The sequence below is a fragment of the Labrus bergylta genome, chromosome 6 (assembly GCF_963930695.1).
Source record: "Labrus bergylta chromosome 6, fLabBer1.1, whole genome shotgun sequence".
In the NCBI taxonomy this organism is placed as follows: Eukaryota; Metazoa; Chordata; class Actinopteri; order Labriformes; family Labridae; genus Labrus; species Labrus bergylta.
In genome coordinates, this window is record NC_089200.1 from 30196115 (window position 1) to 30220396 (window position 24282).

Below are 24282 nucleotides of genomic sequence, written 5' to 3' on the forward strand. Positions count from 1 at the left end.
CATAATTGACTGTAATCGTTTTTGTATTCTACAATTTGGCCCTCTGGCAGTGAGAATGAAATGAATGTGGCCCTAGCTGTGACCAAAGTTGCCCATCCCTGAGCTAGAGCATTGAGTTAAATTAATTCATAAAACCTCTTGGTGAATGAAGAGTTTTTAGAATAATAATATTGTTTCGATATTTATTAGTCACAGTGTTATAGCTTTTTATCGTGAAGTGTAAGACAAGTAGTAACACAAGGTTACAACAACAACAAAAGGATTTAAATTAGTGATGTTTTTCGATTTTTAGGGGGAAAAGTGCACGTGGAAATAGGTGTTGGTTACGTGCTCGCTCCCGACGCTGAACGCGGTGACGTATGATCTCCGCCGCCTGTTGGTCTTTCACAGTTGGTGACGAGTGTTATGAAAATGGCCTCAACCCTGCCCGTGAGCAGCACGGTACACCGGAGAAGATGACGATGTTGAACACCAAAGTGTCTTCTTTAAACACGTAGAGAAAAGTGAAGTTAATAGAAACTAACAGACTGTCGGCGGAGAAACGTCTAGAAACACCACAGACCGCCGCATATCTTCGTGGGGCTTTGAGGAGCCACTATGGAGGATATCAACTCAAATATCAACGCGGACCTGGAGGTGCGGAAGCTGCAGGACTTGGTGAAGAAACTCGAACAGCAGAACGAACAGCTCCGAAGCCGGTCTACGATGTTGTCCTCGTCCGGAGCCATGTCAGGGAACCATAGACCCCTTAGCGCCGGATACGAGTCTACGTCCCTGTCAGCGGGGATGGCAGCCGGGCTGGCCGGCTTCCCTGGGGTGGGGTTCGGTGGGCTGCTAGAGAACAACCGCTGTTTGAGCCCTAGACTGTCTTATGACGGCATCAGCTTCAGGAGGGCGTATGAATATGAGGGGGCATCGGCTTCTCCCTCCATGCCGAGTATGAACTCACTTTATTCAGACTCCACAGGGGGATTTCACGATGAAGGGGAAACATCGGTCTTAGACGAAGTGGAAATCTTAGACCTGGAGGACATGGATTGTCTGCAAGAAGACGAGGACAGCTGGTGAGTGACAGACTTGTGTTGCCTTTACTGTCTTGTCTGTGTCATCAAACCTGTGAATTGACTGGGCACAGCTGCTTTAAACATCAGCTATGACTAACCATGGGTGGTTCTAGACAGGGGCCAACAGGGGCCAGTGCCCCTGTAACACTGATCTTGGTCCCCCCTGTGGCCACCCCTCCAAAAGGAAGAACCCCCCTCAAAACACATACACACTATTTGACTCAACAACCGGACTCTAGATATAAATTCTGTTACTGAAACAAATATCAATCATGGTATTTTAGGTTGAGGTATTTAATGATGTGCGTTATGATTTGGCATAATATATATATTTTAAATAATATATATATTTGAAATGTGATTATCTTTGTCTATTTTTGACCTGGGTTTAATGTTCCCCTCCGACAAAACAACTGGCCCCAGTTTTGCCCTCTCAGTAAAAGTGGTCTAGAAGTGCCACTGTGACGAACGTCTGGTATAAAGAATCACAGTTTGTATCAGTAGTCGTTGTTTGTGGATACATTTGAGTTCTGACTCAATTGTCATAATGATCATTTAACAAAACAAATCAACACTTGTAGTTTGCACTCTCTGGTTCTCTTGGACCCCCTCAAACACGAAGGAGTCTTTTTATTTACGACACTTTCGGTCAGCATATGGTTCCCCTTCTGCTTGACGCAAAGTGACTGGATGAAGTTGGTTCCTTACAGGTACCCGTACTTCTGACTGAAAAGTCGGTTCCAACTTTTTGTCTCAGATTTCTGAATTTCATATCAGAATGTAAATAAAGGAAAAGTCATTATTCTTTTGTTTCAAGTCTGAGAAAAAACTCTGAATTCTTAAGAAAAAGTACAAGTCGAATAAATTTTTCATGTGCATCCCTAATCCCCTTCTGTTAGAAACAAATGAATAACACTGAGGGATTATATCAAAGGACTTTTAAAAATACAGAGAAGAACAACGGCTGAAAGTTAAGCCTATTATACCTACCCTTTTTACATGACATATTTACATTTACTTCTATAGGAGACCCTTTAAATACCAGGCTTATTTATGTACAAGAAAAAAAAGTTTCAAAACATTTCATTCAAAAAACAAAACAAGAAAAAAACGGGGTTTAAAGCTTTTCAAAAACAATAATGGCCACACTTATGTTTATCATGTAACCCTTACTCAAACCCTTACTCTAATCACTGCATCTTAACTCAAACCTTTTTATCATTATTTAAATGTAGGATGTGAACACAACACATTACATTGTCAATTCCTTATTCCACAAGTTTATCTTTTTGACAGACTTTATCTGTTTACATACTCTTTATAAACGGTATGTCCCTGCTAATTTCCAAATACCTTATCCTCTAAATTCATACTTGCTTTCTCTAATTTTAAAGAACCTCTAAATTCAGTTATAAAGCAGGAAGGAGCCTCACTGGCTGAATGATGCTGTTCGGCAGGTCACGTGGGCGATGTCAATTCTCTTCTAGGGCTGAATGATTATAACAGACATGCATTGTCATAGCAAATATCTATCTATTATGTCATGTATTCCTACAGTCTTGCCAACAGGCCTTTAAAGCCCAAACTCTCAGCTGTCCAAACCCTGAATTCCCCGATCATCTGTTGAACCGTTTTGCCCGTGTGTCTGATGTGGCAGATTTGCTTGGCTTGTCCTGGTAGTGATGGCAGGAGACCAGTGTGTGCAGTACAAAAAAGCTGAAAGTCCTGCCCAGCAGTCATGTGGGAGATGTAGCCATGGTTATATTCCTTCCTCTGAATTCCCATTAGCAGAAGAGTTGGCAAACATCCACAAGTGCTCTGCAGCACCAAGTGAGAAAAAAGGCGTTTGAAATCCTCTCATCATGCAGGAATAGATGCTATGTCAGTGTCAACAAACAGGGATTGCAAACAGTGCTCATCAATAAAAGAAAAGGGTCATGATATGGAGTTTCCTGAGGACAGGGTGACATCATGATGCTCTCTTTGTTATCACAGTCATCCTGACATGTTCAACATACTCCTGTTTTTAATCCTCTCCCAGCACATTGTGTTGGTATTATTTCCTCTAGCGCTGAGCAGTTAAGGTTTTTAGGGTTATGTGGCTTTGCGTACACACACTGTAGAAGTGTAATCCCTGAAACTCCCAAGTATGATTGGATTTGTGCTGCTGTCTAAATCTCTCTCTCTCTCTCCCATCCTGACCCAAGGAAATCCCTCGAGAAGGCAGTCACACACTGAGGAGAGTTACACGGCTGATGTCAGACATGTTGACTAGCTGGTTGGGTTTACACAGGGTCTGAAAGTAGGAAAATTGGATAGTTTGGAACAGCCACTGTCTTGACATGAATGTAATTATAGGCCATCCACAGATTATATTCCCCTTTTTATGTCTTGCAGGAACTGTTGTTTAATTGGCAGTTTCCAGGATAATGACACGATGATAAGCAACATTAGGATGTATCTCCTGGTGCTCCTTAATAATATGAGTTTCTTAAACTACAAAGGCAGCTCATATTTGGTTGAAAGCCAGTTTAAAGCAGCATCTTCCCTCTTTTACTTGCAGCAGTGAGGCTGTGCCAGCTACTGAGCCTACCACATCACACTACTTTCAGACATTGCTCACTCATGCTTATCAGAGCTAGTCTCATTATGCCCTGGCTGTTTGTCAGCCCTCTGGATCAGATTGATATCTGGGATTACTGTGTAGTGTAGAGCTCCTGCCAGCTCCTGTCATAGACTCCTGTAATCCCTGAATTAGCTTGAAACTGAATCGGAAAAACTGCTGCAGTGTTCCACCTTTTAAATAGGTGACTCTTCAGCTGCTGCATGAGGACATGACAGGTATCATTGTTACAGAGCTGAGAGCTCATGCATTACGAGTTAGCAGTAGATATACTATGTGCTGGTATTAATAAACACAGAGAATGGGCAGTCCCTGATTTCCGGTTTGTATTTCTGCAAACTGACTTTCCCTCTAATGTTTGTGCTTTCATCATGAACGGCTTCCACTATGACTACAACAGAGCTGACAGCTGCTGACTCAGGTTTCTCTGCTAAGTAGAAACTCTTCACTTTCAACTTTCTTTTTTCCTTCTCAAAGGGTTGAGGGTAAATTCACATTTGCATTACTTTAGATACAGACAGAAAGTAGTGGCAGATTCAGTTAATTTGTGGCCATATTATTATCATTACTATTATTTTTATTATTTTTATAGTGTAACTTGCAAGTTAGTTCTACAACTTTGCATACCTTTCCAAGTATCCATCCATCAGTAGTGGATAATCAATGTATCAGTTTGCTGGTATTTTCTGCAGAAATCACAAATAGATTTTGGTGTCAGTTGGTTTTCCAATAAGCACAAATCAAAGAAAAACGTTGCTGCAAAACTTATCATTCTGAAAGTAATGCTAAAGAAAGGATGACTTAGAAATGATCTGCACCAGAATTGGTTGATGTGTTTAATAATGTTAAATGTTCTTCATCTCAAACTATTTTTTCTAGTTGTTTGTTTTATAGAAATGCCTTCTGTGTACCTTGCAGTTATTGGTTTTTAAATAATGCACAATGATCTGCATTGATGAAGTGTATTTTTGTTCTTATTCAAAAATACACTATATCTGACATCATTTCTGTAATTTGTGAGGCTTTCCTTCTTCAATTGGTATTGGTCAAAAATCCCAGATCAGGGGTAGCTCTACATAAAGTATTAAGAGGGTTTTGCTTTTTCAATCAATGTGAATGACTAAGCATTGAACCTGATGACTTTTGGACCAGTGACAGAGGTTCATTCTTAGAGTTTCCTGCAGCAGCAGGAGATGACTTTCATTTCCCAATAGCTAGTCTGAGAAAAGAACACAGATGTATGCTGAGTTAAATCATGCGACTTGTTAACTATCCGAAGCATAATTACAGATAAATAACTAATTATAGGAAAACTGTGAATGCTTGACTCCTGCTGTGAGAGGATCTGGTTGGATTCTGATCTTTTAGGGGGTCACAGCAAAGCAAGCCTCTTTTTTGAGTGATAGAGTTGTTCTACTACTAATAGCAGTCATATTGCAGTATCTGGTGTTGACACAAATGCCAGGCAACTCTCTGCCATATGGCCCCCAAAAATAACTGCTCTTAGCTTAACTATTATGAGACAACAGCATACAACAACATTGTTGTGCTAGCAGAGGTCCAGCAAGTCAAAGCATGCAACATATCAGCAATCAGTGTGTTTTTAAAATAAATGTTATTTATTATGTTTGTATCCAACAAGTATCATTTAGTTACTTAGCATCTGCAAACACAGCATCTTCTTTCACTTACAGTGCAGTAGGCCACCTTTTTTAATATTGCACGTTTTAAGACCGTTGTTTGTGTTTTTTTTATTTGCATTGTTTCTGATTTTTTTGTTTAAATAGTTTGGGTACATTGACTTTGTCAGTCACCATAGATACACCTCCTTGTTGGAGTCTTTTAGGTATGGTTACATTTTCAGGCTTACTTTGTATGACTCTCACCTCACAATGTTACAAAAACAGTTTGACCTTAAGTCCTCTCATAGAATCACTCTCAGTTTTACTGCTAAGAAAGAGAAATGTTTTTTTTTGTTAATGTGGGTGAACCAATCGTTTACCTTAAAGGGGTTTAACCTGTTTAACTCCGATCTTAACTCAATTCTATGTGTCATATGTCTATCAGGTATAAAAAAAATGGTGACATGTTATCTCTACTTAGCGATCACCTTTTTGTACAAAGCATTTTTACTCTTATGAGTTTGGTCTCTCCAAGAGGATTTAGACCCTCATCCATGAGGCAAAAGTGGTTTGTTGAGAATGAAATAATGTAACTCATACACTATTTCTGTTTTAGTCATTACATCTTAACTCCATTGAACACTTACAGGTGGATTATAAAGCAGCATGTTGGCATCAATACCCACACAGTGAGGAAATCTCACATCCCACTGGTAGAGTTCAGAGACTTATATAATCGAATCGAAGGGACATTGATGTTGTCCTGATGGCACCAAACCTTTACTAAGAAACTTTATTTTGTATTTTTTGTTTGCTTTACACCTCTCTGTGTTTATAAGTCCTAAAATGATCTGCCACATAACCTCTATGTACATTTTTAACAGGTGGTGTTTTTGGAAGTGTCTTGAATAATGACTGTAACAAATCAAATATTTAATATAAAAAGGATCTAAGTCAAACCAAATAGCACATTTTCCATGTCAACAAGCACACTCACACTCACCCCTTCTCCCTGTCTGTTTCATCTGTCCTTGTCTTTGCAGCATTCTTATATAAAACCCAGCCCAAACACTTGTTATCCCCTCAATCTCATTTCCTCAGGGAGCTATCGCTTCACATACGAGGTGTCATAGATATGAGCTGTTATTTTTAAAGACTTTTCTTGTGTAATGATTGCTTGCATGTTTTTATGAACAAGCTGTATATGATGTTAATTGTGTATGCTTTTCATGTTTTTTCAGGCTCTATGAGGCGAAACTGGACAGTCCTCTGCAGAAAACCCTGAGTCCTATCGTTTGGTGCCGCCAAGCTCTTGACAACCCGAGTCCTGAGATGGAGTCAGCCAAGCGCTCCCTCATCCACAGACTGGATCTCACCCTGTCAGGTAAACACCACCCAGTAACATGACACATGTAGTCTCAACTTAGCAGCAGTGAGAGCATCAATAGTAGTAGTAAAAGAATAACAACATCAGTGATGCATTTAACCCCTTTGATGGTGTGTTAGGGCTCAGTTCAAAATAACAACAATCATGTGCAGGTAAATGTTCACCGACACAAAAGCCCTATTTAGACTGCCCATTAAAAGCATGATATGTACGCCCCTGTGACGTATCTCCTTCAATATGAATGTCACAGAGGCGTAATGGGGGGAAGAAGTGATCCCCTCTGTACCAACATTGCAGATAGTCACAGAGGTGTGATAGGGGTTGGACGAGCCAGCGAGCTGTGTGTGTTTGTGTGCATGTCTGTGTATGTGTTTGAGGAGCTCCTGCTGGTTTTTCTCTACACCTGCAATGGTGAACTCACAGACTGGAGACACCAATATTACACCGTTGCAGAAACAATATGAATGTACAAAGAGGTAATAACAGAGCAGCTTCGTTCCGGCCTTGTTATGGAATCGCACTCTGAAGCTTAAGACTTTGTTTTGGTCCTTTTATTAAAACAGGCTGTGTCTTATTCTCTGTGATGTCACACAGTTGTTTTTTTTGCTGTTGGTTTGTAGATCTGTTTATCAATTTTTTTGAATACTAGTCATTTGAGGTCTTGAGGTCATTTTCATTACAAGTGCAGTTCTAGTTTATTTCTTGACGCTTTGTAGCAAGATGTAGAGATCTGCCTACAGTAAAAAAAAAAAAACATGATTGCAAAATGACTAACCAGCTCAAAGAGTTATAATCATTGCATATATGATAATATGCTGCTAAAATGTGGATTTTAAAATGTGAGAATTAAATTCACTTCTCTGATCTGAAGTGACATCACATGTGGTCACGACTAAAGCATCTGACTCGGCTTCAGCAAAGGACTGTTAGACTGTTTCATTTCATGACGCCTAAATGCACCAAAATAGCAACAGAACAAGTGGACACAGTGTCAAGTAGTTATTTGAGTGCGTCGGTCACACCTGTTCAGTCACGTAGCAGTTAAAAACCTGAGCATCGACCTTTGCTTCCAGTCCCATAACTCTCCTGTGGATGAGGTCAAATTAAAATTCCCTCAATTCCCTACCAACTGGTAGTCACATGAAGTCCTTTGTGTTATGAGTAATTGCTATAGATACATTTTTACTGCTCAGAAATATAGTGGGGAAAAGACAGTAGTGTCAGTAGTCCAATCGTGTAAAAAGTATTTCTTTGCTCCGTCAAAGATTTGCTCTGTTTAAGTTTAATCTAGAACAACTGAAGCAGCAAGATAACTCATTCATTCATGCAGAATAACTAATATGATTATTATTACAAAGAGTTTTAGTAAATGAGACTGAGCTTCTTTAATAATCATATATTTCCTTTTATTGAGTTTTGTACAACAAGAAAACAAAATAAATGACTCCTTGTTGTAATCATTATTGTCTTCTACCACTTTTACAACCACTACAAAGAATTACAAACAAGCTACAGATCGGTGTATCATTAATCATACATTTCCCTTTTGAATAAGCTTCCCTTATTTTAAAGGGAAGATGAAGTGCACACATGTCAATCATTAATGGTAGAGACTGTAGTTACAGAGATTGCAGACACAGACGAGTTGATAGTTTGACTCTGCATCGACCTGGACATAAATGGCTAGTTTAGGAAGCAAGTTAGTGAATAGTATATTTTAGAGTAAAATAGAAAGACTTGTCATTATAAAGTTGTACGACAAAATTAAGAATGCTTCACAACATTCAGACATCCACAGTTAATAAAAAGTTATTTGCAAAAGAAAAGTTTGAATCTGAAAGGTAGAAAATGTATATATGGCACAGGTAGATAAATATTTATTGTAAAAAGTATACATAGTGCAGGTAGAATATAAATAAATGTATATTGTACTGTTAGAAATAGTATATACCGCACTATTAAAATGTATGCTGTAATGTATTGAATTGTTGCACATGAAGAAGTAGGGGAATATGAGAATAGGAAAGCTCAGACCCATGTGTGTTTCTTGTTCTTCAGATTTGGGATTCAATGTTTTGAAAATAATTCTCAGACACTTGGAGCTGTGCACATCATAAAGCCTCTTTTGTTACATCTAACAGCATGTATGTGGGGGAAAAAAAATCTTGATTGAAACCATGTCATGGGATGTACCAAATATGACACGCTTTGTGGAATATGTTTTGTGTGCTTAGGGCATGCACATATTTATGTATTAATAGTTTCATCTGTGAAATTGATTTCCTCTTTTATTAAATCCAGTGAAGAAAGGCAGAGATGGTTGTGCCAGTTAGTGCTGCATTATGATAAAGAAAAAATATATTGCTGTTTTGCCACTTCGAGATTCAGAAATCGATCATGACCGTGTAGCGATTTGATGAATTGTGCAGCCAAAGCCTCACCAATCTTAGATTGTATCATTTTGAAAGATGATATAAAGTCTCAGAAGGGAAGTATACTAACTTCCCTTCTACTTAAGTTTTTTAAGTGGAACTGGAGCCCTCAGAGTTTAGTCTAATGGTTTTATAATGAGGGGAGGACACACTCAGTAGATGCTTAGTGTAAATTATCTTAAAATATTGATTGTTTTTTTATCAGTAGAATCTGGATCTACTCCAACATGTTACTGGTCCTTTCCCTGTCATGCTTACCCTTTAGCGGTTTCAAAGAAATGTGTACAGTGTTTTTTTTATTCTGAAAAGTTCAGGGATTAAAAAAAAGTAGAAAAATATGCCCTATAAGAACTTTGAGTAGCAGTATTAAATATCATGTCACTACATAAATAACTTTTGAGATAATTTGTTTTAACTACAGTGGTGGCTTTACTATCTTTGAAATTGGCAAAGCATATGTCATCATAAACACCACCTCTTTGGAAAGGTAAACAAAAACACTGCTGTGATTTAATGCACAGTATATGACCAAGGTCTTCTTTGTTTTTTTTATTCTTTGTGCTTCGTCTGTGTATGTTATCTGAGCTTTACCCTGCCACTAATTATAGTCAGTCCCCTCAGTGAGGACGACCGGCCTCAATCCTCGAAGCTAAACTGAGAGGGGTCATTTCCATTTGAACAGCAGTATGCCCATGTGACAGATCGTGTTGAGCAATAGGCTGCTGAAGGTTGTTCACTGGGATAGTTGTGATCCTCTCAGCTCTGTTGCGCAATTTTATGGAGGGACGAATGATCGAGTAATTCAAGAGAGACGATATCTGTTCTCAAGTATATGACTGTGTTCCCTCCAAGTGAGGCTACCTTCACCTGTTTTACAAATATGCACAGCATAAGGGAGTGACTAAATGAATTCTGGTTTGAGAGCGGTTTAAAGTTTAATTAACTGATGAGCAATCTCATTGAAACCAGATTTCTGAATGAGTCATTTCTGTCTTTATTATAATCGCCATGAGCATTTTCTCAGGTTATTTCTGAGGTAAAAAAAACCTTTAAACTTCTCTGAATGTTACCTAAGATAACCTTAAAAAAGTCTGTCAATCTTGCAAGCTACAAATAGCACTTATAGCTAGCCACTCAGCTAGGATTAAATGTGATGGTTATGATATCATCACTGTAGGTGTGGTGGAACTAGAAGGACAATAACGTCATCCTCCAGGAGCCGGAAATATCCTCCTGTCACTGACACTGCCAATCCCGCTCCCTGCATGACTCTCCTCATGTTCTCACACACAGACCGGACAACAGAAAACTTCTGACGAGTCTTATGATCCACTGAACATGTGGTTGAAACCGTTTGATTAAATAATTAAGTATCAACTTATCCTTATCACTGAATATTTTTATAAAGATTTAAAAATGTTTTATCTTATTTTGGAGCTTTTCTGCACACAGTAAAATTTTTCTTGAGAAACGACATTTTGATAGACTCACCACAGACACACCCTCATGGCCCCTGGCTACTCTCTTTCACACCCAGTTTGTAACACTGGCATGGAAACCCTGCAGCCACAGTGTCTCTTTACTTTGTGTCTAAGGAATTTGCACACTTCAGTTATGGCAGATTTAAGCCAGAATGACTAGAGTCATTTTAGTGCCACAAAAAAAGAATGAATCAGCAAAAGAGTAAAATAATTAATGTGGAAATAAAGTAAAAAAACAATACACAATACAAAATGTGTTCATTTATTTTTACATTTATTTGTTTATTTGTTCTATGTCTCACATTTTTAAGTTGCATACTTATTTAGGTTATGCAGTTTATAATCTCTTATGTAAGTTTTTATTCTAATAGTTTTAAGTTTGTTATTTTAGCCCTTCATCTTTCCCCTTTTATACCAAACTGCTTTTACTTTTCTTTAAAATTTGATCAATACACTGGCTTCAGCCGGGACTTCCTGCCCAGTGTTTACTACATTATTTTAAAGATTTAAAAATAATAAATAAATAGAATAGAAAGGTAGACTAATTATCAATATTTAAATACAGAGTTATTTAAATATTTAGTTATTATTTATTTTAACATATTTTTGTCTACTTATTTAATCTTGATTTTTTTTTTTCTTCCCATTGCCATGCAAACTCTTGCTGCTGGTTCACATCTGTAGAAGAATTCACATCTTTGAAACATGAACTTGAAGTGTGTCAGTAGTGAGCAGTAGTGACCTGTCAGTGCACACCCTGTTAAACTTATATCCCCACATGACGCGTCTCAGTTATATAACTCAAAACAGGGAGGAGACGGCTGAGAGTTGAGTCAGACAGAACTACTTTCTTCATGCCAGACAAGCCCGATAAACAGTCACAACACGTGTTTCCAGAACTGAAACGTTTTTCCACAGTGTTGCTTTGACAGCTGTCCTGAACACACAACCCAAGAGACCCCAACCAAAAGTCACATGGCTGACATTTTTACTCCTGTTTAAAAAAACTTAGTGCTGTACTTTTTGTTCATCTACGTTTTGCATGTCTCTACCAGTTTGTTACCTTCTCTCCTATTTACTGAAGCTTCTCTGTTTGCTCTTCTCTTGTGATTTGCCTGAAGCTGGTTAAAGCCTTTCTTTCTTTTCTTATATCAGGCCTCAGACCTCAATACAGAGTGTTGTCTTCCATTCCCTTCTCACCATTCAAACCCTGCAGGCGTTAGTTTAATACCAGGCCACTATGTTCTGACTTACTCTTGAGCTTTTTTTTCCTCTGCATGTTGAAACTGCCCTGAACTTTAGTTTCCAAAGCTAAAAAGCCGAAGCGGAAAATCCTATTGTACACTTTCAAATCACAGTAAATAAGTGGCATCAATCCCAGTGGGTAGAAAAGACTGATGTTAGTATCTCTCTCTCACTTCTTGTCTTGTTCTAGGACACACTGGTATGGGGACACTCTATTTTGGCTGGTCCCTATGCTGCAGATCCCTTTAGATCAGTCTCTTTCTTGTGACAATGTGCTTCTAGAGTAGCTCTGATCAGGGACACTGACATCAAACAGACAAACACACAGACCACTAAAGGAATTTAAAATCACCTTCAGTCCATTGTTGTCTACTGTTCTATCAAGGAGATAAGAAACAAATATTAGTTTGATGACGTGACGACAGCTATGGCTGTTTAACAGAGGTTACACCTGATTTTTTTGTTTACCTTTATAACAATGGTGATTGCTGCATAACCCGTTTATTGTAGTTGATATGCCAAGTCCTAGCTTTAATACCAGTGTCCAATTATTTAACAACCCTTACTTTCTTAGGACATTTGACTATTAGAATTTGGTTACACAGGCATAAACTTTCTTGCCTTTTTATACAGTATATAGCAGTATACGCTTATTGTATAATTTTTAGTTTACAATATAAATGCAATGTGTCAGTGGTGTTGGTCGTCTCTCAGCCGGAAGGTCAGGGGTTCGATCCCCAGCTCCTGCAGCCACGTCTAAGTTTCCTTGGATAAAACCCCTTTATAGCTCCCACTGCTTCACATGTGTGTAACTGTGTGTGAATGGATTTGTACTGTGGGGCAGTTGGGCACTTGAGGAGTTTGTGATCAGTGTGAATGTGATGTGAATGGGTGAATGTGACGTAATGTAAAGCGCTAAGAGTAGTGAGAAGACAAGAAAAGTGCTTTCATCCATTTCACCATGTCAAAAGGACAGTTGTTCTAATTATAACTTGTGTGATTCTTTAACTTCATCGTGCACAGACACTAAAGAAGATTCATGTGTGTCTGAGAGTGTGCCTGATGTTTTGTATCTGTTGATTTGACTCTTCTTTGAAACGAAAACAAAGCATCCATTGTTTTTGAACTGCACCGTGTTACAGACCTGCACATTGCAGTGTTGTTGACATTCCTCAGTACATGATCCATGGGGATAGCAGCAGAGTGGACATGATGGTATTTCCTGAATAATGCAGGAGGACAGAGCACACACACAGAGAGAGAGAGAGAGAGAGAGAGAGAGAGAGAGCTGATCTTAAAAGGCTCCTTTCCAGTCACCAACATCCAGCTGTGTAAACACAGAAGTAGAGATGAGTTAACAAGTGGACAACTAAACAATCTCAGTGACCAGCAGCATGTCCAGAGTCTGATTTCATGACTGAGACAAGAGACTGTGGACTGGCGCCTCTGACTGATGCTTGCTAGGTTTCATAGAGAATAGCATTGTGCTCTGTATGGACTGAATGGTGTGCATTGTTCAGTGATGATGTAGGAACTTACTATGTATCAGGCTCACGCTCTGCATATGGTTTGAGAGACTCTACCAGACTGCCAGCACACTGTGCAGCTTTATGAAGGTTAGGATGATGAGCACACACTGCTGCTGTTGTAGTAGTAGTCAAACACAGGGATCCAGAAACAGATTCGTCAGAATCTTTTATTTGTTACAGTGTATAGATGAAGTATGTTAACATACATAACAAACAATGTGTCCTCTAACATTGAAGCTGTGTAGTATACCAGCTCTTTGTTGTTTATTCCAATACAATCCGTTACTACATTGATCTTTAGTTATCACTGAAGGTCTAAGTTAAAAAAAAGTCTAACATTGCACCGACCTTCACAAGGAATCCCTGTGCATGACCGAACCGATTTAAAGAGGAAAGAATTTCACAGATTTGATATAGCTAATGTGTTGGTCAAAGAACAACATTAAGGCCAAATATCAGTTCATGACAACCTTTCATATGGATGATTTCTGACAGTTTGAAATAAATATTAAAACAAGTAGTATGTTGCAATATTCTTCAACAGCCAGCCCAGCATGTATACAAGTGGTGGTCTAGAATAAATAGATAAATACCAACCACATTTAGAGTTTAAGCTTGGTGTTTATGCAACATAATTGTTACATAAATTGTTCTGTTTATAGATCAGTGTGAGACAGTAACTTTGTGTATATGTCCTGCTCTGGTAACTGTGAATTCCTATGAATTCCTCCAAAGGGATACAATAGAGGCTAATATAATCTAAAAATAATAAAAATGCAAAAGGTTTGTGGGTCACTGCTGAAATGTAAGATAACATACCAGCCAAGGCCAAAAAATTATGACTAATCTCTTGTCAGTAATATTTTCAGTCCGTACAAAGCTTTGTTGGCGGATCTTGAGAGTGAGACTATATAACATTTGATTGAAGGAATTTCAATGTGTAGAGAAGCATTTAAGTTAACAGTAACTTTTTAACTAATTGTTTATATTTCCTAATGTCATGTGGGCTGGCTGATGATTTAGTTGTATTTTTTTACTTTACAGCCAACAAGCGAAGGAGTCTGTATGGAAGTCCTTACAACCAGCAAGGTTATGGAAGTCCTTACAGCACAAACGCAGCCAACAGCCCCTACAGCAGTGGCTTTAACTCCCCCTCCTCAACCCCTAGTAGAGTGCCCATAGTCAGACAGCAACTCATGCCTGGGAACGCAGGTATTGGTCTTCCTGTAGATCTCTCAAAATCATATATTTTCTGTTGTTGAATTCAGTAAAGTGTAAACAAATGATTTCCCTTCCAGTGCACCAGCGAAACTCAGCAGCAGAGAGGAATCCTCCAGCGGTGAGCCCTCAGTCTTCAGTGGACAGCGAGCTGAGCACCTCGGAGATGGACGAGGACTCAGTCGGGTCCTCAAATACCTACAAACTCAATGATGTCACTGACGTTCAGATACTTGCACGCATGCAGGAAGAGAGTATGTACCTGCACATACTGAACTGTATCATTTTTGGAACCAAGCAGTGTTTTTATTGTGACGTAACTGTGTGTTTGTGTTTGTCAGGTCTGAGACAGGATTATGCTGCAACAGCATCCAGAAGGAGCTCAGGCTCCTCCTGTCACTCACTGCGGCGCAGCACGTTCAGCGACCAGGAGTTAGACGCACACAGCTTGGAGGATGAAGAGGAGGCGGTGCATCCGGCCTTCCACCTACCCTCAAACCGCTTCAGCCCCTCCCCTCGACACTCTCCCCGCGCCTCCCCCAGGAATTCACCCCGCTCCCGCTCCCCCGCCCGCTCTATCGACTACAGCCACAGTCGTGGCTCGCCTCAGCCCATCATCAGCCGCCTGCAGCAGCCTCGCCACTCGCTGCAGGGACAAGGCCATGACATGCAAACTAATGTGGTGAAGAATGAAGGTAAACATAGCCAGAACTGTTAAAACAGAAAATAACTATCACTGTGGAAATTAAGATCAAATAAATGAAAAATATTTTTAAACCCTCAACCAGCTGGATGACCCTTTGTCACAAAGTGTGACCTGGGACAAACCAGCAGGACTCATTTATAGATCTTAATTATTGGAAGGGGACTTCATAAATAGAGAATGTATTTGGAAGTAAGGCTGTAATAATCTTAAAAGTGAGAAATACAATTTTAAAATAAATTTTAAATCTAACAGTGAACAGTGAGAAAGCAATGACAGGGGCAGAGGTAATGGAATCATGCCTTTTTGTTCATGGTAAAGAGTTAACCAGCAGTGTTTCATATCAGCTTAATGTTATCAAAATTTGCTTCAGCTAACTCCATACCTTTTGTGTCTATTGCAGAAAAGCTGCGTCGTAGTCTTCCCAACCTTACTCGCTCCTCGGCAGCAGCAGCTCAGGGTCCAGAGCCCGTCAAGAACAGCCGCAGCTGCGAATCCAACCTGCAAGTGCAAAACGGAGGCTCTCCTCGACACCAGAACCAGTCTACAAGTGAGTACAAGTTTTTGATTTTAAAACATTTAACTGCAGAACACACAAACCCTCAGAGTCTCAGACCCAGATTGTCTGATTCATAATGGATATATCATTGTGTTTTTAGCTTCTTTTTTTTTCATTTTAACTGAACCTTCAGAAGCATGACAGGCTCTGTAATCTCTTGTTTCATTGTGCGAGTTGGAATTCTTTTAATTCTTCTGGCTGCACCAACAGCACGAGGAGGACTGAGCTGCTTTGTAGTGCCATGGCTTCACTGTTTTGGGATCCTCTTTGTCTTTGATCATTTCAGAAGTAATATCTTTTATTCACACACATCCTTCCTCCTCACTTTCACATTCAAAAAAGAACAACTCTCCTTCCGCAAGAACTAAAGCATGATGTCAGCAACACTTAAGGTCCAAAGTGACTTAGTGACACTAACATTGTTTTACATCCTGTGTCTGATGGTTTTATCTTCTTTAGGAGCTTAGATTTGTACCTCGGCAAGTTAAGAGTAGCCATTTGATATAATCCTGTAATAGGAGATAAAGGTAATGGTGTCGTCCTTAATCCAGGAGCGGTGCTAATCCCTCTCTGGTAGAAGAGTCAGAGAGGACACAGGTCAGATGGCAGATTGAGCTGCCTTTATTCTGTCATAAACATCCTTCTGAGGGTTATTAACAAATATTCTACTATCTTTATGATGAGTTTACTAGATGTTTTATTTATATTTTCTTAAACCTTAAAAGATAAACTTTCACAGTAAAAAGTTGACTTTCCCCTAGCTTTGGCTGTACTCGGCATGTGAGACACTTAGATTCCTGCCTCTCTCACTTCACTCTTAAGCATGTGTTACCGAATGAGCCTCCATTTCTCAGACACAGCTGTTGAACAGTGGCACTGACACTCTGCTCTGACAGCCTACTGCTCCTTCTTCTGAAAGAAAGCTCTTGAGCCCCCTAGTGGCCTCAAACTGCATCACAGGCTTCCTCGCCTCAACAGTTTGTTTTCCCATAGTAAGACAGAATTAATTCTGACTTCCATGCTAAATGTCCGTTTTTCCAGCAGCAGCTCAGCTCCCGAGATACTCAACTCCTTCTCGCTCCTCTCCGAAACCTAAACAGCATCTCCAAAGCCCAACAGCCCTGCGAGGTAACAGCTCTCTCCTGAACCAGCTGGAGGCTGTGAGATCAAGCTCACACACAGACATATGCACAATTTTAGATTTAGCCAAGCTGCCTATGTACTGAAGATGTAGATAACTGATGCACATGGAGTGTAAGAGATTCAATATTTGGGCGAGCTTTGAAAAACTCTCAGTGTAGTTTTAATTTTCTATTTATGTTGGTTTAAAGGGAGAGTTGATACACGTGAGGATTGTGTTGTCAAATAGATCATACTGGCACAAAAAAGGTCATAGTAGTCACTGATGTTGTAGCTGGTCCGTGTTTGACAATCAGAATCACATCGCGGTCGAGCAAATCTGTGTACACAAAGATTGTTTTTTATGTTGTTTTTTTTTCACTTGATTGCCATTTTAACTTGGATTCAGTTATCCAGAGGATTCCTTCCAATACTCAAATGCAATATGCAAAAAATACCAGGATGTCCTACTTCATCCAGTCCAATTTTACAGAACACAAGTGTGTGGTTGTTTTTCCAAGTCTGAAACACAATCCTCTGCTGGAGAAGATGCCTCACATCACAACTGAGCTGCCAAGAAAGCCCAAAACGTTGTGCCAAGGACTACAGCTGCTGTAGTTCATGGTGAAATGTTGTCACAAAGAACTGGTCAAATTAAAAATGCATCCTAATTGCCAAGTAAGTTTTGTTAAGGGCATACTGAGTTAGAAATATGCAACGTGGAAGGCAAGACTCCTTCCAGTTTTTCTTGTCTCTCCTTTCTATTAGCAGATATATTTATTGTACGAATTCACATTGTCTTCAATGTGTTTATAACAAATACAGATTGTGCCCTACTGACTGATGTGTCGTTTGTTCTTTTGATTCTGACAACTTTCACTGATGTAAAAATTCAGTTGAAAGTCTTCAACTCTGAAATCTGCTTTGCTTGCTATGATGCCCTTTTTTTTTTTTAAACATAGGCATGTTGTGCTGTCACTGTGTGCTAAACCTGAGGATTCCTTTCGAGTGTTGCAGCTATGACACCCTCCCACCACCCACTGATGGACTTGCTTTACACATTGCATCTAGTAGAATTGTTTTTCATCTTGGTTGAGGGGCCTTATGACATCGCTGTTTGTTGAGTAAACAGACAGGAAAGAGACCTCTGAATTAAGGCCTTTGTTTCTGTTGTCTCCGTCTTTGTCTAGTCCCGCTCTCCTGTTGCTTTGGAGAAGAAGGTGATTTCAGTGAGTAGGGCTTTTCCATTTTGTGATTGTGGTTCCTCGCCGTGGCTGTGTTGATGCCGTGTTTCTAGTTTTCACTAGTTTGTGCTTTATGTTTGTATCACCCCATTCATTAGATTAGGCAACTTAGTTCATAAGACATTTTTGTTCCTTTTGATAAAGTTTGTTCAGTAGTTTCTAATCTTGCATCCTAACAGGTTTGATTCCATTTGTGAAGTTGTGACGGATGTGAATAAAAAAGACCTACATACTGTATGCTTCCATGTTTAATAGATGTTTGGTATACAGTATAAGAAGTGGCATAATACTGTATATTTCTCACATCTCTATGCAGTTACCTTCATCGTAAAACTACCAGCACACTGAGACCTGTTTGATCTGTAAAGACGGTCTAACATGATCCAGTTTTTCCTGACTGTGTTTCTGCTCTGCCCGTCTTCAGTCCCCTCTCCCAGTAAGCTGCGGACTCCGGCCACCCCGTCCCCGCTGGCCCTGAGGCAGCCTGTAAAGGCGACATCCAACCCCAACTCTGCCACCTCCACCCCCACCCGCTCCCTAGCTCAACCACGCAGCGGCCTACCCCGCCCCAGTGCTAATGCAGGAGGGGGGATCCCTCTGCCCCGCAGCAAACTGGCCCAGCCAGTGCGCAGGTATGTACTCCACAGACTCATTACGCTTACAGACCGCCATTTAATGCAGAATACTTACAGCCCTGTTACGTCTACTGTGCAGTGTATTGTCCCGCCCCTGATCTGTAATTGGATGTAGTGACTGAGGCATAATGAGCTCTATATGTGTGTATGTGAAACTCCTGATGTGTGCTCAGAGTCGTGCCTCTCACGCTTCCATAAAGCTGTAATACAAGGTGGAATAACACTCTTGGACGCCAATATTTTGCTGATGCAACGTGTAAGAACAAAGGTGTATGGACGGTGAAACTTTGTCATTTATCCTTATTATTTATCATTATCAAAATTTTACAATAAAGTGTGATAAATAGTTTTTCATCTTAGTGACAAGTGTTGGGGAAACATTTTCTTCAGGTAGCTTGGACCTGAAGTCCTGAAAGAATTCAGACTAAAGTCAGACTAATAAGAATGAGTTGTTGAGAAAATTAATTTCTTGTTAATATTTTCTTGCATCTTAAAGAGCCCATATTCTGCCCTTTTTGGGGTTCATATATTTAATCTATGTACCTACTTTTGTACGTTCACAATAGCTAAAGTCTGAAAAAAGTGTCTGTTTTCATGTACTGCTCCTCCTTGCTCCCTCTATACTCTGAGTCCGTCAGCTGCACTCTGCTGAGCCCACACTGTTAGACCCCACGTGGGCCAAGTCTGCTCTGATTGGTCTGCCGATCCGCTCTGTCGTTATTGGTCAGTTGCTCAGCACGCTTCTCGGAAATTTCAACATGAGCTGCAGGACTTGCCACAACGAGCCAATGGGCTTAGATCAGTGATCTCACACTGACAAATTTTTATCGAGGGGGGCTAGAACCGAGCGTTACATGCAGTTAATGCTACAGCTAACAGGAGGAGGTAGGAGAAGCCACGTTTCCACGGACTTTGAATTTTTGCACATAGATGTGCCTAAACATGCACAGGACACTTGGAAAACACACTAAAGAGCATATAAAACCAGACGAAGCATAATATGGGACCTTTAATAATTCACTCTTTATTCAGTTTTTCAGTTTTTTTCTCTTCCATTCTTTGTTTTACCAAAATTAAATCCTCGATGTTCATTGACGAAATGAATTGTATAAAAGCTAAGCCCATAGAAGAGCAAGGGCGTCAAATGATCATCAAACCAAATTTAAGTTAAATATTTTCCTGTTTTTAAAACTGATAAATTCTACATAAACAGACCTACACAAATTATTCTATGTTAAAATATTCACTTAAATGTAGTACTTATTAACAAATGCAAATAAATCAAGAAGAGCAGAATTTAACTGTTACAAGATAGAATAGAGATCATGACGTTTGTAGTTTGAAACTGAACTTAACCAAAGAGGAAGTTACTGTTTTTATCTTTTGGATGTGAGAATAGATGAACGACTGTCGACTCGTGTTTTATCTTGGGTTGGCTGGTTTTGTTTTTTTCACAGATCTCTTCCTGCTCCTCGGACCTACAGCACCACAGGGGACAACTGGAGAGAAGGTTGTTACTGAAAGGAGCCAGCAGGGGGCTCCCTAATAAAACTATCAACGCAAGGAAGCAGACATTTCAACATGGCACTTTACCTAGAAACCTTTGACAGTGGAGAAAGAGAGAGAAACTATGTTCCAAAAATAAAATGGAGATTTTAAAAAAGAGAGGAAGGTGTCTACATTGTGTCTAAGAGGAACCTCCCATCGTGTTCCTCTTCGGGGTCTGGCTCTGGAGGGGTCAGGCATGTAGTGCAGACCAAAAGATGCCAAAGAAACCAGCCCGACTCCAGCTCGCCCAGCAGAGAACACATCACCTGCCTTTTGTTTGACTGCAATCCTTTGTCAGACAGTCCATATTTCATCGCAGACCTTTTCTCCCCCACCCCCCCACCCCCTTTTCTTCTGTCATCACCTCCCTCAGGTTGAAATGTTTCCACACATTTCTCTCTTTATGCTCTGTGCTCAACAGATAGTTGGTGAGTGATCTCTATGATGATGCTGTGCAGGTGAACGTACCGTAATGTTAGAGAATTGTTGATGTCTCGCAACAGTGAAAGCACCTCTGTGTGGGTAATGACATTTAAAAAAAAAAAAAAAACCTTTCCTCTTGTAAAATCAGCCAGAATGTATGCACAAGTTTGTTTTGGAAATTATTTATTCAAATTATTTAAAGAAATGTATGTCAAAACATCCATATCAGTATTTTGTTTAGAGATTATTGAATTGAAAATGTACATTTTGAACCTCAACTGCAAGCTAACTCTCCAAAGCCTTTTTTCTTTGTAGTGTAAAATCAGAACTTCATTATTGATGGATCAGACAAATCCTGAGTTCTGACTTGTACTACAGTCTGCCAAGATAATAATTTTCCATCTAAGTGCTAATACAGCTTACTTTAAAAAACAGAGAGGTGTACTACAAAGTAAGATCATCGTTAGGCTTTCTTTGCGTTAGCTTGCTCGATAAAAACCATTTTTCAGGGTATGAATGATCTGCTGTGTGGATGTTTTCTCTACCAGAAGCAAACAGGGAAGGGTCAGATTCCCTGCATCATTAGCTTAATGCATGCAGGTGCCCTTAAGATGATGCATGCACAGCTGTAACTGCAAGGCTTCATTCTGTGGCATTACAGAGTCAGTGTACTATAAGCTTGCATATATGACTAATCACATCGATGAGAATCTGTCCCATAGAGAATAACATTAGGAAAGTAATCGGTGAAAGGATGACACCTTTTACAGTAGATTTAAATCCAAAACTCTGTACTTAACCGTTTTGTGCAAAGCAGGTACATTTTGTGCCACTGTATCCAGGTTAAAAGTGAAGCTACCTGAGTGAAAGAGAGAACTTTATATGCTTCACTGACCAATTCTTCTGGCTTTGTAGTACAACCCTCTGACATAAAGTCTGATCTTTAGCTGATGACTGAACCAAATTCAATTGGATTAAACAAGAAGCATAAGCACAAAAACATTTTCTTCATGTTCAGCCAATGAGCCCCAGAAAATCGGAATGTGATTCCTTAAATTCCCACCACAGATTCATGTCAGTGTGTATCATTCACGCCAGGAAAAAAAGGAAAAATGTCTTGAATAAGATGACAGTTCAGTTTTGCTCGCTTTTACCTCCTGTGCTCAGAATCAAAAGGTGTGTCAGTGTTAGGGGAAACTGTGCTGATCATTGGTGTGGTGGCTGTTATGAAACTAGTGCCTATAATTTAAATTTCACTTGAGTTTGAACATCATGTTTGTTTGTTTCTTCATCATTTGTGCCGATTCCTGGTTTTGCCAATATTAATTATTTTTCTGCAATTTTCTATCTGCTTGATTGATTTGCTTGCCTGTTTGTGTTTTTGTAAATGAAATTAAAACATTTATAATTGCTTTAAAAAAAAAAGTTTAAAATGCGCCTTCATATTTATAACTAATTACTCTTTATTCTGTAAATGAAACTATTTATTAAAGAGAGAGGTGCCTCTGTCAGATTCAGTGGGAAGCTACAGCGAATGTTGCAAAAAGACATGCCACACCTTTTGTGTGAAAGGTTTTTGTTATTGAACTTTTTTTTATATCCACAAACATGACATTCAGTTGCCTGGTGTACAATTCACATTTCAAATAAAAGCTGAAACGTTTTTCTCTCTTCCTTTAGTCTTTTTATCCTCTGCATATTTCACAACATCAACAAGGTTTGTATTACAGATAACAGAAGCCTTTAGTCCAAAACGTGCAACGATTTAGCAACTTCAAATTATTCTGACAGTGTAGTAGGGCTGCAGCTATTACATGATTAATCTGCCCATATATAGATATAATATAGATACATATATATTTAGATATATGTGTTTACATTATATTTCATTAACTATTTAAATGTCAAAATGACAAAAAGCCTATAAAATAACCTGAAGAACACGGTGATGGCTTCAGTTTCCAGAAGACTCCACATGGCAAAGAAAAGAAACATATTCTAATTGAAGCAGCATTTTCTTCCTTTTTTGAAACTCTGGACATTACAAATTGATCATTGAATTTGTAGTGTCACAATTCACAAAACATTTATTTGACTTGATTTTGCAGCTTTACCAAAAAACAAATTTAAGCTGTAATATTTTTGCACATTTGACCTGCTGAAGACCGGTGCTAAATCTTGATTCTACTGTTTATGCTCTGGGCTCATATGTTTTGTTCCTTCTTGGTAAAATCAGAGGACTTGAAGCCTTTAACAGTAACATATAATCCTCCTTTTCAACAATCTTAAATACGTCTCAGAGGAAATCCACTCTGGTTATATATTTGATCATGACTTTAAACCCCTCTATTTCAGCCCTGCTCAGAACAGGCTGTTTCTGTGTCTGTACCTTTAAATGTAAATGAGCTGTGTCTGACCACACCCCCTCTCTGGAAGGGGTTTGGGTGGCTCGGGTTTTCTCGCTCCATGCCCTGTTGTTTACGGTGAAAAGGCAGACTCAGAGGGCAGAACAAACACCTAGCTGTGGGGGTTACTGCCCTTTTTGATGTCATTAAGGGAAAATCTCCAAACGGCCTGTTTGAGCACACATTTTCTGAATAGTGGAGCAGGCAAAAGATGGAGAGAATGGACCTTTCTCATAATTAGGGTGTTTGTAGACAGACTAGAGACACATATTAGAGTTAGAAAAACATGGTGAAGTGTATTCACACAATATATGACCAAATTATACTGTTAAGATTAAAAGCAGCCACAGAAAGTTTGATTCCTTTAAGCGGGGTACACACTACAAGAGGATCAGGCCAATATTGGACATGATTCCACCCATCGACCAAAGTCAGCAAAGGCCTGACTATGTGTTGTTCCAAAGATTATCCTGTCAGATTCTCCTCTTTAAGAGTGTGTTAGGAGTGATTTTAACCTCCCCGATCTGCTCCGAAGACGATTAGGGCCGCCCCGATTTGAAATCGTAAATATTAAACGTGTTCAGTATTTACGATCAGAAATCCTGTTGTGTTGTGATAGTCGAGGCTCTGGTTGTTGGTGAATGAATCGGTTAGTGTGTGGTGTGCTGAGTTGGTTGTCTCTATGCACACACTAGAGGAACTGAACAGTTAATCTCTCATGATTAGTTGTCATGTGTGGGGTCTCTCACATTTTCTAAATTGTTCAAGATTTTAAAAAACTTTGAGTGTGCCAGGCCTTACTCGCCTCTTTTCCATACCATGTGGGAGAAACAGAGGAGAGAAGAGTTGAGGAAACAGAAGTTAAATCTGTCTCTTGCATTGGTTTTTCATGATGTCATTATTTTCAGATAGTTGTACATAAAGGCTGTTTCCCACCTCTGATGTAGGTCTCAGGTTATGATGGCTCCTCTAGTGAGCTGCATTGATCCTCAGTCCTCATTTCTTAAATGGATTTTAGAAAGTCCACAAGATGGCTCCCTGAGAT

At 39.5% G+C, this 24282-nt stretch overlaps 1 protein-coding gene across 7 annotated transcripts; it reads left to right on the forward strand.

The window, feature by feature from the left end:
• Window positions 1-372: 372 nt before the first annotated feature.
• On the forward strand, window positions 373-22495 carry slain2 (SLAIN motif family, member 2). Of its 7 annotated transcripts, none has more exons than XM_020631649.3 (10): window positions 375-1064; window positions 6551-6693; window positions 14428-14595; window positions 14682-14855; window positions 14943-15296; window positions 15708-15854; window positions 16905-16991; window positions 18173-18211; window positions 18651-18858; window positions 20319-22495. In XM_020631649.3, exons 1-10 carry the CDS (start codon window positions 598-600, stop codon window positions 20380-20382), a joined length of 1851 nt encoding a protein of 616 aa, XP_020487305.1. In that variant the 5' UTR covers window positions 375-597; the 3' UTR covers window positions 20383-22495. The 7 variants fall into 7 exon arrangements, with proteins under 7 accessions (XP_065812241.1, XP_020487305.1, XP_029132677.1 ...); XM_029276844.2 differs by having other exon boundaries at window positions 16908-16991; XM_065956169.1 differs by lacking the exon at window positions 14428-14595 and having other exon boundaries at window positions 373-1064.
• The last annotated feature ends 1787 nt before the right edge of the window (window positions 22496-24282 follow it).